Source organism: Haplochromis burtoni, unplaced genomic scaffold (genome assembly GCF_018398535.1).
Source record: "Haplochromis burtoni strain Fernald_Lab_line unplaced genomic scaffold, NCSU_Asbu1 Contig_511, whole genome shotgun sequence".
Lineage (NCBI taxonomy): Eukaryota > Metazoa > Chordata > Actinopteri > Cichliformes > Cichlidae > Haplochromis > Haplochromis burtoni.
The window spans coordinates 18,406-34,098 of NW_024582872.1; the positions used below are offsets into that span (position 1 = coordinate 18,406).

General features: G+C 40.1%; 1 protein-coding gene across 34 annotated transcripts in view; it reads left to right on the forward strand.

The window, feature by feature from the left end:
* The first annotated feature begins 1,372 nt into the window (after positions 1-1,372).
* Positions 1,373-15,693, forward strand: part of ttn.2 (titin, tandem duplicate 2) — a 227,432-nt gene continuing 213,111 nt past the window's right edge. For 33 of the 34 annotated variants that reach the window (XM_042214006.1, XM_042214024.1, XM_042214023.1 and 30 more), the window contains exons 1-15: positions 1,373-1,624; positions 6,942-7,045; positions 7,118-7,321; positions 8,301-8,588; positions 8,759-8,838; positions 9,087-9,298; positions 9,383-9,458; positions 10,054-10,209; positions 11,985-12,218; positions 12,310-12,423; positions 12,941-13,180; positions 13,480-13,539; positions 14,272-14,530; positions 14,766-14,832; positions 14,926-15,123. In XM_042214006.1, coding sequence (XP_042069940.1) covers positions 6,955-7,045; positions 7,118-7,321; positions 8,301-8,588; positions 8,759-8,838; positions 9,087-9,298; positions 9,383-9,458; positions 10,054-10,209; positions 11,985-12,218; positions 12,310-12,423; positions 12,941-13,180; positions 13,480-13,539; positions 14,272-14,530; positions 14,766-14,832; positions 14,926-15,123 — 2,279 coding nt within the window. In that variant the 5' untranslated portion in view covers positions 1,373-1,624; positions 6,942-6,954. The remainder of the gene's footprint in view (positions 1,625-6,941; positions 7,046-7,117; positions 7,322-8,300; positions 8,589-8,758; positions 8,839-9,086; positions 9,299-9,382; positions 9,459-10,053; positions 10,210-11,984; positions 12,219-12,309; positions 12,424-12,940; positions 13,181-13,479; positions 13,540-14,271; positions 14,531-14,765; positions 14,833-14,925; positions 15,124-15,693) is intronic. The other variant, XM_042214017.1, reaches the window with a different exon arrangement.

Sequence of the window (15,693 nt, forward strand, 5' to 3'; positions counted from 1 at the left end):
CACAGTACTAAAAAGAAGATACTAACTGACAAAACAGTGTTACAACTTGTCAATAGTATTTTGATTCTAACTCTTGTTTCTTACTTGCAGAACTTTCAGTAAAATGTTGGACGTAGTCCGAAGCTCTACCAGATTCAACAAAGGAGGCTCTGGATCCACATTAAAAATGACAATAAATCAGTTAGTTACTCTAGACCTAAGAGTCGATAGGACTGACTTTGTGGTTTGCATGTTTGCTATTTTTTACAAATGACTTATTTTTTTGTTTGAGGTTTTTTTAGAGCAGGAATCATCTACATCTACATCAGCGGTCCCCAATCCCCGGGCCTCGGACCGGTACCGGTCCGTGAGTCGTTTGGTACCGGGCCGCGAGAGTTGAGGCTCAGGTGTCAAATGTATGGTTTTCAGGGTTTTTATCGGTTTTTAGTGTTAATTTGTTACCGTTTTTATCGTTAACTCGGTTTTCCTGGGTCTTTTCACGTGTGTTATGAATAAATCTTCTTTTTTCGGTACCGGTACTAGTTTTATTTTGTTGTATTTATCCGTCGTGCAAAAAATATCGTCGGGCATAAACCGGTCCGTGGTGCAAAAAAGGTTGGGGACCGCTGATCTACATGTACTAAATATTATTTTCAGACAGCTAACAATCAATACACAAGTCTCAACAATCGCCAATATTGCCAATAGTAACCTGGCAAGTTTACTTGTACAACTAACATTACCTTACTTAAGTCAGTTTTTTCTTAGTTTGTAAAGTCGTCTGTCCCTTCAGCCTAATCTGCATCTTCGCACTCGGACCATTTTCACTTTCACTTATGAGAAACAAAAAAGAAGGAATTCACTCTGTGATCCTAGTCGTTAGCAGGTTTTAGACTCAGTTTTACCACCAGGTTAATAACTCTATTAGGCAGGTGGAGATTCTTAACATCAAAGATAAAATCAATACAATACATTTGAAAAGCCTCTTCAACTGATTGTGGAGTACATTAATGCATTCACATAGTGATAAGAAAAATCAACATCCAGGTGTTTGTTAGCGAGAGATAAAAGAGCAAACGTTGTATTATACTACTGAGTCACCATCAGATGAGCCCCCACCCTATCTGCAGAGAAATGTGGAAGGTTGGCATTGATCAGATGATCAGATTGAGTTTATCGATGACTTTGGTAACACCTCAACTTTCAAACAAATCTCCTGATTCTTTGAAGCACATACAGCGAGGAAGAGGCTGCCTTGAGTAAAGCAGCTGACAGGTGTGACGAGTTGCACAAAATGTCTGCCCTTCCTCCCACAATCCCCTGCATTGCTGTACAGAGCTGACCAATGTCATGTGGTGCCCTGTGTGATGTCACAGCAGTATAAAGGCCTCACTCGGCCGACCAGCTGCCCTGAGCAGAGTCAGCGTTCCCAGCCTGGACGCCTCGGCTGGAGGGACTGCTGTTACGAGGAAAACTACAAAACTACACGGCGGCGTAGGCCTGTAGTTTTGTTTTTTTCTTTGGGGTTCCTTTGAGGCTCAACTGTTCCCCTTTTGGATTTTCTGACTCCGTTTTCTGGATAAAGATTTTAGATTTCCTGCTGAGCGCCCAAATCTGGGCTTCCCAGGCATCCTTGTCCAGACAAGTAAGTGTCTTTAAAGTTTTTTAAACTGTTGTGAATAATGAGCTCCAACGGAGAACCAGACAAAGTGATCTTTTTATATTTTTTTAGCTGAAGGTTAGAGCAGGGCATCCCAGAATAGCCGCTGAGAACATCAGATTGGATCCCAGCTGAGTGGCTGATGGCTTTTTAAGGGAATCAGCAGCAGGGCTATCAGTTGCCCCTCCAGATATGTGCCACATGGTGCCTGTCAATCAAACTGAGATCTGTTGGGTTGGAGGTGGTGATATTTTTAGCCGTTGGCTTTAGCGCCCAACCCCCGGGCACGAGTTGGGGTGGTGGTGACTGACTGCAGCAACACCTCAAGGAAGCTTTTATTTTAGAGCAGAAAATAGTCAACAGCTGAGCCGAGTTTGTATTTTAGTTTTATTAAATGTATTTACAATAAATTTTATATCATTTATTTAATTTAGTGTTTTGAGCTTGTGTTTTATTTTTCAAGTGGAGGTTCTTGCATTTGGCTCATTTACGCTGTCATTGCTTTTAAGATGTTTCCAGACGTGTCCTATAACGAAACAGCCCAAGAACATTGATTTGAAATTTTAAAAAGTACATAAAATCTGAGTTAAGTGTTTTTTGTTGTTGCATTAAATATATTTACTTACTTATCTTATTTCTGCTTTTAAAGCTGAAATGATTGCAAAATAATAATAATTCATTGTTTACATTATTATTGCTTTAAATGCTTATTATAATTGAGCAGCAAACGAACGTTTCAGTCCAAACAGTCTGAACTCTGGAGGGGTGAGAGTGTAACTAATGTGTTATAAATGCTCCCCTTGCTTTGCCTCGGGCTCAGTTTCTGAACTGTGACATCATGTGCATCATGTGCATCATGTGCATCATGTGCATGTTCATTGTTTCATTTCATCTGTTTAGCTATATCATGCTGTTATTGTTCAGTAGGTCCCACATCATAACTGTTAAGATATTATTACTCCACATGATATAAAGATGAGAACATGTTTCTTAGAGAGGTTTAAAAATGTTGAAAAACTTTAATCATTTAAAAGTAAAAAATATATGTCTTTGTGTTTTTATTCACATAATGTTTTTAGGGGCTTATGATAGTCCTTTTTTTTATTTATTACACAATGATTAATATAAATTGTTAATTATTTACTAATTTTAAATAAAATAATTAAAATAATAAAATATATTACTCTTTTATGATGATGACATACATGATTTTATATATAATATTATTAATGTGGTTATTAAAATAATAAATATTAACATTGTGATTCTCTGGATGGAGAGTAAATTTTATGGTATTCAAAAGATCAGATTAATTAGAATGAACTGTCAGATATTCGAATGTTCATCTTTAGCGTGAAGGAAACAAATGAAACTTTACAATTGGAAATGAAATCAAATAAAAAATAAATAGATAAACATTTAAAAATTAATTCTATTAATGGCCCATTCTCCTTACAAAGTGAGATTAAGAATTTTAGCTCCATGGTTACGGCAATAAGATAATTCCACACATCATAACATCTCAAATAAAATTATTGATGTCTTTATGTTGAAATTATTCTTTATTTTCTGATTTGAAGCTCACCATTTTTTGTTTTCTTGAGATTTTCGACTAGTTAGAATAGAATAGAATAATCCTTTAATTGGGTGTAACAGCAGCCAGAAAGACACATATACAACAAACAGTACACAGGACACAGAACAGAGACATACACAGTTTTTCTTACATATTTACATCGAGGACAGTGGTTACCAAAAACAGATTGTTGTACCGTTATTAAATTAAATAAAATTAAATACAGATAAGAGGCAAACCAGGTTATAATGTGAACCGGTTGATAAAATAGTGCAGTTACAGCGCTGACGTAAACATCTGTGTTTGTTGGGAGCAGTTCTGATCGTACAGTCTGACAGCTGCAGGGAAGAAGGACCTGCAGAAACGCTCCTTCATGCATCGAGGATGCAGCAGTCTGTCACTGAAGCAGCTCTGCAGTTCAGCAACTGTTGAAGTTGCTGAGTTGAAGCTGAATTACCTTAATAACCAGAGTGGGAGTTATTTCATGCCTCCAACAGCAACAGCTGTCAGTCTTTGTGCATTTGTGTAAAGTTGACAAAACTCTCAGGTGGCCTGGACCAGATCCAGGAGGACTCCAGTGCCAGTCAAGACCAGTCAGAGCCAGTTTCACCAAAAAGGGCCAGTAAGACGCCCGGCAGAGCTTAGCAGTGCCAGTGAATGCTGCTGATAACGAATGAAACACTGATAAAGACAAACAAAATCCATAAGTTTTCCCTTCAGGCAGTGGGACAAATTCCTGTGTGACGGGAATGTCGCTGATCAGTCAAACTAGGTCAAGTTTCACTGCCCTCGCTGACTCCAGTCTACTGATTTATTGACAGTTCATTAAATAGTGTGAACAGTTTCTAAATAATATAAAGCACATCGTTGACGTTCATCTTCTGATGTTGCCTGAAACAGAATTAATTATAATTAATGTGAAGAAAATTAAGCTCAAATAGGAAATGTATTCAGCCTGGTTAGACAAACAAATGTAATTCTTACCATGTTGTTCGTGTAAGTGTGACTTTTTCTTTCTACTAGCTTCTTCAGAAGGATACTGAGGCACTCCTAAAGCAGCAGAGTAATATTTGACTGATGAGTGGTGCTGTGAAAAACACTTTCTCTGTAGTTTCAGTGCTTTTCCTAAACTTTCTGCCGTGATCCGGGACTAGCCTGGTTCAGGGGCACCTGCAGAGTTTTTCCGTAGGGGTGGCCACATGGGGGGTGGCTCAGCAAAAACAGAATTTTCAGTTTTATTATGCTGTTGTCAAATATAGGTTACTTGAAAAATATGTGTGTGGGGGGGAGGGGGGTTGCCTAGTTAATTTCCTGCTATTAAAGTCGATATCACTTAAAATAGGTAATTGATTGGTTGACTGAAGGTCCCAACCATCACTTTAATGATTCTCAGCACAGCTGAGCAGAAGCAGCTCAAGATTCTCAGACTGGAGCAAACGTGTTCAGGAAATAAGTATAAGATCATGGAAGAGTGTGAACTGCTGCCTGTCTCTTTGTTGGCAGTGATCTGTCCAGGGATTGGCACCAGCCCCCCTTGGTGCCCCCAGCTGGGTTTCCCACTGGTTGGACATAAACAGGACACAAACCTGAGAAACGTGCAGGATGCAGTCATACGTAACAGCTGCCTAATTTGGCTCCTTTTGAGCCCAGGAAGTTTAGAAGTTCATTTCCAATGCAGGTATCAGCAACAGTATTCGTTTGGTAACTACCAGCAGCTGTTTTGCTTCCACTCTCCCACCACTCATGAATGAGAATCCAAGACGAAGCAATGCTAAGTGAGCTAGCCACCCTTACAAACATGAACTCAGACATAATGCCTGTGACTGTGGGCTGGAAGATGCCTTTATTAATCTGAAAGTGGCACTAAGAAACTTCTCATTTCAAACTTCCTGTTAATGCAAGTGGCTGATAGCAATGGCTAGAGTCACATTTGTAAAATACAGCCTTTACTGCTATTAAAGGGTCTTTGCCTCACACTATATAACACCTTGAGGCGACTGCTGTGGCTTTCCTTTAAGAATATGTAAAGTAAACACATAAAATTTTACAATTTCATTTTTTAACAAAAAAGTTCAATTATTAGATAAAAACCCTGAGGAAAAGCAAACTATCATAAAATCACAGCCCAGTCTACTGAACGAACTGAAACCTGAGAGCAGTTTCCCAGTTTTAAGCTGGTGTTCTGATCTGCCTGATCAGCTAGTGGTTTATCAGCCAGACTCTGAGGAGCCTGGACTACATCTGGGGATGTCGCTCCTAAAATAAACTCAGCAGAGTTCCTGTCAGCACACTAACCATCAAAGAGAAGCTGTGGACACAACATCTACAGAGCCTCAGATGCAGCTGTTTGTGTTTTTACATATGTTTTATTTACTGGAGTGAGCAGCAGTGGGATATTTGATGCAGTTTAATGAAGACAAAGATAGTGTAGTTTCATAGAGTGCTGAAAGATATTTGTTGTGGTCACATCTGAATATTTAAAAACTGATGCTGTGTATCTGTGTACTGTCTGATGGGCAAACTCTGTAAAGACATTCTGAGTGGAGATGATCTAATTCATCTGTGGTCGTTACCTAAACACAGGAAGATGTCTTCATTTTTGCAGATAAGAAATATAAAGACATGTATTTGGTACAGAATATGCAAAGGTTCATCCTGAAATATATTTTTCACTCAGATTATAGACGAACGTAATGCTTGTAACATTGTTCTGCACATCCAAATGTGTCTTTCTTCATATCACCTATATTACCCACAATGCACCTTAAACTCATAGGACTCATATGTGAAGGTTACAGTATTACTCCTGTCACTGCATTATTGGGTAAAACTCTGCTGCAGTGGTGATTCCCTTTGAGATGTCCAAACTGAAGTAAAAGCCATCTTACTAACTTTGGAAGAGACGGCTTGTCTGAAGTCGTGCTGGTTTGACTGACAGCATGAAAAAAACCCAAAGTCATCTCCCTTTGTTGCTGTTTCCAATGGAAAGGTAAAGTTAGCTTTAGATTTGTGCTTTACAGCCCTGTCTCTGTGGACAATTCAATAAAAAGGTACAAACCATGAATTATGTCTATAAACAAAAATAGTTAGAGCCTATTTCTAAAAATCATCTGGACTCGTGAGTTAAACTAAGAAAATCTCAAGTCTTAACCCTATAATGAGTTTCTGAGACCTCGATCTCATCAACATGATCAATACTTGCCATAATTTCATAATGTTACGGACAAAACTCTTTTTTTTTGTCTAAAATTAACATTGTTGTTACCAAAAAGTTGCCAAAAACACCCAATATATGACATGCGATAAAAATATATAATAAATATAGAACAAAATATATCATACACAACATGATATAGCAAAAAATAAATACACTTGTGGATTTTGTTTATGAGGGTTAATAAACATGGCTGGCTATTTTTTGATGGGTTGGGTCTTACAGGGTTAAAGACGACTCCTTAATTTTCTCCCAAACTGTAAAAAGCTAAAAACAAAGGTCTCACAACAATAGTTAGAGGCTGAAAACTGCTGAGCTGAACTGGAGCAGTCTTATAGAGTAGACCTTATTATCTCTCTGGACTGACTCCTGATGTCCACTTCCGAGCATGATGTGGAGTGATACTGATATTTGCTGCCGGGTAATGCCAACAATTCTTTGAAAGGATGCACTAATTTGTTGATGTTGTTTGACGTGTCCACTGACTGTGTCTTTGTCTTATTTGTGTGTAGGGTGCCAGCCAACATGTCAACACAAGCACCGACATTTACACAGCCGCTACAGAGCGTCGTGGCACTTGAGGGTAGTGCCGCGACGTTTGAGGCTCAAATTAGTGGTAAGACAGCTTCCAGACTGAACCGACTCACATGTTGAACCCGACCATTTGTGACTGTCCTGTCGTCCACAGGTTCTCCAGTTCCCGAGGTGAGCTGGTTCCGCGATGGCCAGGTTCTTTCCACCACCACTCTGCCAGGTATACAGATCTTGTTCAGCGATGGCCGCGCTGTTCTGAGGATTCCTGCTGTGACGGCTGCACACAGCGGAAGGTTTTCTGTTAGAGCCACGAACGGAGCTGGACAAGCCACAAGCACCGCTGAACTCCTCGTTACAGGTGAGAGGAGGGAGGCTGGGACACCGGCGACCTGGGAAAACACAGGAAAAATACACTGAAGTATTTTCCCATTCAAATCACTGAATTCAGACGTTCCAATCACTTACATAGTCCCTGGCTCCTATAGCATTCAGGCTGCTTCTACAAACATTTGTGAAAGAATGGTTTGCTCTCAGACCTCAACCTCAAGGTCCGACAGGCCAAGTTTTCTAAAACCGTGGAAATGCAAAAGCCCAAGAACAACGTGATTTAAGTCATTCATTTCTTATACGTTACCTTTCTAGTACAAATTTCCATCATCTCCATTATCAGTTTGCAGTTTGCCTGTTTGCTCATTGCTGTATCAGCATGGCAGTATTATAAAGGAATACCATCAAAAACAAACAGAGGCACAAATACATCCAAAAACAAATAATTAATATTGCTACATCTACGCTACAGTAAAGTGAATCTTAGATGAGATCCTTAAACTCTCTGTGGGTTAGTGTCAGGCTAAATGTTAAATGTATCCTGCTGGTCTTTAACAGGGGGGTGGGGGTGGGGGGGGTGGGGGTCCTGTAACTTAATCCAGTGATAAACTCAGCATAGATGCAGCTCTTGCAGCATATCATTGCATAAAGTTATTAACAAACTTAAACCCACTGAGGTCTGAATCATTGATTTTAATTTATTAACGATAATATAAAAGACATCAGGACTCATTTTATTATGTACACAGAGACACTTCTGGTACCAGGCTGGTTCAATTTCTTTCCATTTTTCAGTTTTTCATGAGATAGCAGGTGTTTTTGGTCCACACTGACACGACAGCATCACGTCGTTATAGCAGATTTGTTATCTGCACAGAAATGGATGTAAACTGCAGTTACCAGATTAGAACTCTTCATTTTTGTTTATTAGTCTTTGGTGCTTTTAGTTAGGTTACTGCTTGGTAAGGGCAGGTCAGCATTAAAATCAAGCTAATCTTCTATCTCTGCAGTGGAGACGGCGCCTCCAAATTTCCTTCAAAGACTTCAGAGTTTAACAGTGAGACAAGGCAGCCAGGTGAGGCTGGATGTGCGAGTGACAGGAATCCCAACACCAGCTGTTAAGTTCTACAGAGAAGGGGCCGAGATTCAGAGCTCGGCCGACTTCAGGATCCTCCAAGATGGAGACCTGTATACTTTGTTGATCACTGAAGCCTTCCCAGAGGACTCTGGGACATATTCTGTGACTGCCACCAACAACAGCGGACGGGCCACCTCCACTGCTGAATTGCTAGTTCAGGGTAAGCACCACAGTTTAATTAATTCTTCAAATACGTCAAGTTTGGTCAAAATATTTTATGTGGAAACGCATAATCCTCATAATAATTGAATACTCCACTTTTTAATATGTGTTAAATGATAATTTACCATAATTAATCAACCTAAACATTCATTTTTATTGTTGTTGCAGGTGAGGAAGCTGTGCCAGCTAAGAAACTGAAGACTGTTTCCACATCCCAAATATCGGTTTCCCAGAGCAGAGTACAGAGGGTGAGATAACCAAGTGTTCTAGGGAACAATTATCTGAGTTTAAGTTGATTAAAGTAGAAAGCATAGTTCTTAAATAGTAAATATTTCTTTTCCCAGTATTATTCAGGTACTTCTGCCTGATTGTCATGTTATGGTGACAGTACTGCTAAAAAAAAATGCATGAAAAAGAAACAGAGTGTGGAATTAATGTTTAAAGGTCATGTTCATATCTCATTTCTTAGTAAATATAAAATGTTCCCCTTTTGAAGGTGGAGACTAGTTTCCAGGCCTCCACTAAGAGGGAGATCCATGTAGGAGAAGGAATGATCACTCAGCATTTGGCTCACAAAACCCCCCCACGGGTTCCTCCAAAGCCGACCTCCAAGTCCCCGCCGTCCTATGTTTCCAAGGTGACGGCAGGACGTCAGCAGTCCCCTTCGCCTGTCAGACATGTGAAAGGGCCAACACCGACACCTGTCAGGTATGCAACTGTGATCTCAGTGAAGGCAGGTGGTCATCTAAATTGACTACATGAACTGACTGATCTACGTGTTGTCGTCTACAGACCAGTGTCTCCATCCACCAAACTGTCGGTTTCTCCCATCCGACCAGTCAAGTCTCCCATCATGACCAGGAAACAGGTCAGAGCATCTATCTGGAGTCTACTTTCACTGTCAAGATGCTGTAACAGTGATTTAGTGTACATGCCTCGGTTTGTTTGGCTTTTCAGTTTGCTCATCAGCAAATACCAAAAAAAACATGAAATGCTGCATATTCCATGTATTTAACTGTATTAGTGCCATCTTCAGGTGTGGGGTAGCAACACAATTAGTGACTCTGATTTTGAATACCAGCTAGTTTTTGTACAAATATTATTGATCACTGATGGAACAGTCCTGTTTTCTCTGGTATTGTTGTTCTTGTCTTCCTGCAGAGATGCAGGGTGTAAGTTACTGTTAGAAAGTATATATGTATATATGATGTAACTGAAATTACAGCATTTGGCAATAGTAATAACACTTTTTAGAGGCAACATGAAAATCTGCAGGAGATCACATGTAACATCAGGATACAGAGGAAAAATAAAACACAATGAATAAAGTTTGAAAACTGGTTCATAAAGTGGCTTTGATCTGTCTCTCAAAGCACACACACAACAACTGCTGTTAAAATCTGCAGACCTTCATTTTTTGAACGCGTGTTAGATAAACCGTAACCTCAATCGACTACTTGCAGGTATCTACCTCTGCAGAGGTTCTGCCGCCCTGGAAACAGGGAGACTATGCGACTGAGGCGAGCTATACCAGCATGGCAAGCATGACCGCTGTCAGCAGCACCACTCAGCTTCACATGGAGAAGCACTGGGAGCAGCAGGTGGCTGCCACCAGAGAGGTGAGAGTGGTACAGCCTGCATGCTGGTTAACTCAACTCAATCAGTACATTCAACCTGACATGTTAGTGCGTTTTGTTTGTGACTGCAGAATGAACACGGACAAATACTCTGTTTTTAATTTTGCTTTTTAAACTAACATCACTAACTTTTATGTTGTGAACATGTTGGCCCAGCTGTGCCGATGTATTGGATGTAAAGTGAACATGCATTTATTTTCTGTTCTTTCTGTCTTCTTCTTTTCTTTTCTTTTAATGCAACGTTGTCCTTTCTTGGTTATTAGCTGTGGCTTCTAATGTGATTATCCTGTTTGCCAAAGCGTGACTCTGTCATTTTGACCCAGTCTTCCTTCAGGACATTGTTACTGTTTTGAATTCACTCATAACCTTAAAATCATATTTATCGAATTGAACTCATCATAGAGATAATATCAGTAACAATCAAGCTCTGGGCAGCAAAAGGGTCAGTCTTGAAAAATGTATGTTCAATCCAAAGAAAAAACAAAGCTCTTTTTAAGAAGGTGTGGCTGAAAAATTCTAAATCAGTTTGCAAACAAGATGTTTCTGTGAGATCTTTTAGAATTGAGTTTGTAGGTATAAATGGTAAATGGCCTGTATTTGTGTAGCGCTTTACTTAGTCCCTAAGGACCACAAAGTGCTTTACACTACATCCATCCACACATTCACACACATATATAAAAAGCTTAAAATTACAAACCATTTTCACTGATTCACATTTAGTGGTGCATCAGGGGCAGTTTGTAGTATGTTGCTCCCAGACAAAGTCCGACTGGAGGAGTTGAGACTGAACAGCTGGCCTTGCAGTACAAAGATGGATAACGCAATCTGTATTGTAAACAACAGCTGTGCAGTGTGAACATCACATGCTGTAACCATAGACTGTATAAAAAAGATGGATGTAGCGACTACATTCATGGGTTTGTGGATCATTTTGATGCTTCAAGTGTGACTTTTTGTCCCGCATATTTTTCTTGCTCAGCTCTAAATTGGGAGTTATTGGCTATCGCCAGGCCAGCTGACTCCCACTCGCCATGGTCCTCTTTAATGCGGCTATAAAACATGTAGTGCACGTAGAATAGCAAGGGTAATTACAGTGCAACACACATCTGCCCCTCAAAGCTAAGAGGTAATCTGATCTCTTAATAAGACTGTTAAAGTTTAGACGCTGCACTAGTCAGCAATGATAAGAGGAAAAAAAGGAAGGTCCCATTTTAACCATACAGGTTTATTGACATTGTAGTAAAGAAGAAAAGTTTATTTATAGAGCACTTTTTACAGGCAAAAAAATCACAAAGTGCTGTACAAATCACAATTATTAAAATAGCCAGCACTGCATCATTTACATAAGAAGTTTTTGGCTCAGGATAAAGAGAGAGTGTTTGGTCACATTGTTGAGAAAGTGACCCACATACTGAGGGCTCGAGTTCCTGCGACAGTGCCCTGGGTTTGTGTCTTCCCAAAGCCACCTTATGCATTTAATTCATCAGGTGACTGCAGATCAGGATGGTAGAGTAGCTCATCTAATAACTGGAAGGATGATGAGTTGATCCATGGCTGCTCCGATCTGCATGCCAAGTATCCTTGGACAAGATACTGAACCTCAAGTTGTGAATCTTGGATAGAAGACTGCGTGATATTTCACTTCTGTGTTGTGTGACTTTATGGATGCTTTATTTGTCGTGTTTCTTTCAGTCCTTAAGGCTTTTGGTGGAGCATTGTCTTCTCTGAGATGTGTGTGCTGCTTGTTGTGTCTTCAGGATGAGGGAGAAAAAAAGGCTGAGGCAGTGGCTACAGTGGTGGCCGCTGTTGACCTTGCTCGTGTCCTCAAGCCTGTGCATGGGGAGGGTGTTCGGAAAGAGGAAGAGGAGGATGTGGGGTTGAGGATAAAGCAACAGGCGGCAGCAACTGCAGAGAAACAAGTTATTGCAACAAAAACACTTCCTACTGAGCCTGCTGTGTCTGCAGAGCAGCACAGAGTCCAGGTCTCTCAGGTTGGACGAGTTCCCTGAATTCAGTTACTTACGTCTCATTTTAATGATATGGAGCATCAACTATCCTAACACACTCTGTTGATTACTCCAGATTCAGAGAACAACAGAAATCTTCTCCTGTGTGGACACTGGTGTCGTCCAGCCCCCAGTTCCACATTTCACAGTTTCTAAAGTTTCTGTTCCTAAACATGAACCTAGACATGAGGTAAGAAGAACAGCTTGAGGCCATCGTCGTCCCAAAACCTTCATTTGAATGTGAACATCTTAACATACAGTTTTCCTTCAGTCTAATCCCCATTGATCCCGTCCTCACAGTATCATCCATCCTACCACAGCATTTGTTTCTTTTGAGGACTACCCCATCATAACATCCACTAGCTATAGTTTGTGGTTATTATATAACAGCAATAGTAACACTGTTTTTTTTTTCTTAGATATGACTTTGTGTTTTGGTTCAGAGTAGTAATCTGTAGAATAGATGAAGCAGTCACCTCGTGGAAAAACCATCTAAATCAGCTATCATCAGATAATCCCACCTCACGGATTAAATCAGTCACAGCAAAGAAACAGTTGCTGTTTCTCAACCTGTTTCAGTTTTAGTCCGTTTTTAGCTGGTTTAGATTTCCTGTTTAGGTTCAGTGTCTCTTGCTCACTAATCCCCAGCAGAATTTGGACTCACTATCTGTGTGTGATGGTTAATGCTGTTCTCATTGGCTGATCAGGTGTCCCTTGCTGGCTCTGCCATCGCTACACTGCACAAAGAGCTATCCTCCCCTTCAACCCCCAGAAAGATCATCAAGCCAGTCAAATCTCCCAGTCCGTCTCGACAGGCGGCGGTGGAGGTTCATGTGATACCTGAGCCCTTCCCACCACCGTTCAGAGATGTGCGATATAAGACTCAACTTGACAGCAGAGGCGCTTATGCGTTTAGTGAGGAAGAATTTGAGGAATGGGAGCCTCAGGTTGGTCTGATGTCCTCACTGCTATCATTCCTATCGTTCCTCAACTTAATCCTGTGTGGATGTTCACCTGAGTTCCTCTACCTATCTTAACGCAGCAGCAACTGATATGCTGCCTTTCACCTGCCTCATGAAGAATCCTCCTCCTCTTATTCCTGTCTTTGCTGCTTCACCTTCATCCCTCTGTCCTCTTTACATGGTTTTTTGTCTACTCTAACCTGTTTTCTCCCTTTATTCTAACAGAACCCCATACTTTGTTTTTTGGGGGACAATTTTTTAAGTTGTCTTGTTGGTTTCTGCAGGAGGTGGCTGCAGTGCCTACAAGATCCCAGGAGCCTGTTGTTCCACCCACTCTTATTGCTGTGAGTACTTTTCCTATCTGCTTCCTGTTTCCAATTAAATTCAGCTTATTTATAAAGAGCTAGTTGGCAAGAATGTACCTTAAATATCAGAGAGAAAACCTGATCCAGCCCTAACCATACACTTTATCAAAAGGAAAGACCCAACGAATGTAAGGTAACATGTTTTGTAGTCAAAACTTTAAAAGATAACTGATCATTTCACAAAGTGCTGCATCTGACTTCATAACAGCCACTGAAGGTAGCAACATTTAAAGCTCTTCCTGTCATCAGTTTTCATAATAATACTACATAATTACAGTTTGTGATTCAAATGTATCTATTTTACATTCAGTGTAAGAAATAATGTATTTTTGCATTTTTTGCTAAGTGAACCCAATAATGTACGAGAACATGAAAACAATTCACAACATAATATTATAGAAATATGATCGTTCTTTCTCTCCCTTAGTACTCTCGCTACAGCATGTAGGATCGATTTTTAACCATTTAACAGAGCTTATACAACAGCCTGATAAGGAATTACATTAGTCTGGCCAAGAAGTAACAAATGCATGAACTAGTTTCCAGCATGTGTTTAATTTTGACAATATTACAAGACGAGGACATTTTAACGTGTGAGTTAAAGAGCGTATTCTGATCACTATTTACTCCTAGTAGGCCTTTTTGTCTTCAGAATATAAATGTGATGTAAAATTGCTGTACATCCTGTAAACTTCTTTATGACTATTTCAGGGACTGAAGAACCTGACTGTGACCGAAGGTGAGTCAGTGACCTTGGAGTGCAAAATCAGCAGTCACCCTTCCCCGGTCATAATCTGGTTCAGGGAGGACTACAAGATCGAGAGCTCCATTGACTTCCAGATCAGCTACGAGCACGGATTTGCCAGGTTGATTATTCGTGAGGCATTTGCTGAAGACAGTGGCCGGTTTACCTGCACTGCCACCAATGAAGCAGGAACTGTGAGCACCTCCTGCTACCTGCTTGTGAAAGGTATCTATACTGGAATGATAAGCCAAAGTAAAGCTGACAAGTTCGTATGGAAATGAATTTACTGTAGAGGAGAAAAACAACTGGATTTTTGCACGAGCCTGCGGTCACCTGGTACACTTGAAAATTGATGAACACAACAGAGTCAAATGTCCAAGTTGTGGACATGCTAAAACATGTTAAACTACAGATCATCAAGTTTTATACAAACTAATTTGACTTTCACTTTCTCTTGTAGTTTCAGAAGAAATCGAAAGCAGAGAGGAAACAGCTGTCACAGAAATTGCAATCACACAAGAAAAAACGTGAGTTGTAAACGTCAGATTCATTCTTTGCAGATTTATAGTCATGTAAGAATCCAAAGCTGCAGAATTGATAAAGCTATTGCTCCTCTTCAGTGTTGCAGCTGAAACAAAGCTGCAGACAGTGACAGAGTTGAGCGCAGGAGAACCTGCAGCTCCGTTCTTCATCAAGAAACCCACTGTGCAGAAGCTAGTGGAGGGAGGAAGTGTTGTGTTTGAATGCCAGGTTGGAGGAAATCCAAGACCTCACATTATCTGGAAGAAGAATGGCGTGCTGCTTACCACTGGATACAGGTGATACAGATTATAAAATACATACAGGAAAAAATGGATCCCCTGCTGAATATCTGAGTTTGCTGACTTGCAAAGAAATGAACAGAGACAGATATCAACCAGAAATCTATTGATTTGCATGTCACTGAGTGAAATAAGTATTTGATCTCTTTGATTTCATCTCCTATCTGTGGAACAAACAGGAACAGTTATAGTCCTGCTCTGTTATGAGTCAGCTGTTTTGTAATGTTTGCAATATTTTTAATGTTTTAGATAAGACCTTAATAATTACCACAACTGTGATAATGATCTTTATTAACATGTAGGTAACTTACCTGTGTTTAGCAGTTCAGATATTTTCTTTATGAGGTCCTTTTAACAGTGGTCCTCTGATGACCATGTTATTGCAAAGCAGGTTAGTGTCTTTGAAAAGACATATTTACATCACCGGCCAATGTTTTTTGTGGATTTGCTTAACTGGAGCTAGCTATCATTGTCTTTTGTACGTTGTACACTCTCTAACACATCGGTTTTTTGTTTTTTAAATAAAAATCCACTTTACTTTGTAAGTAATGGCAGTGACAAACCAAA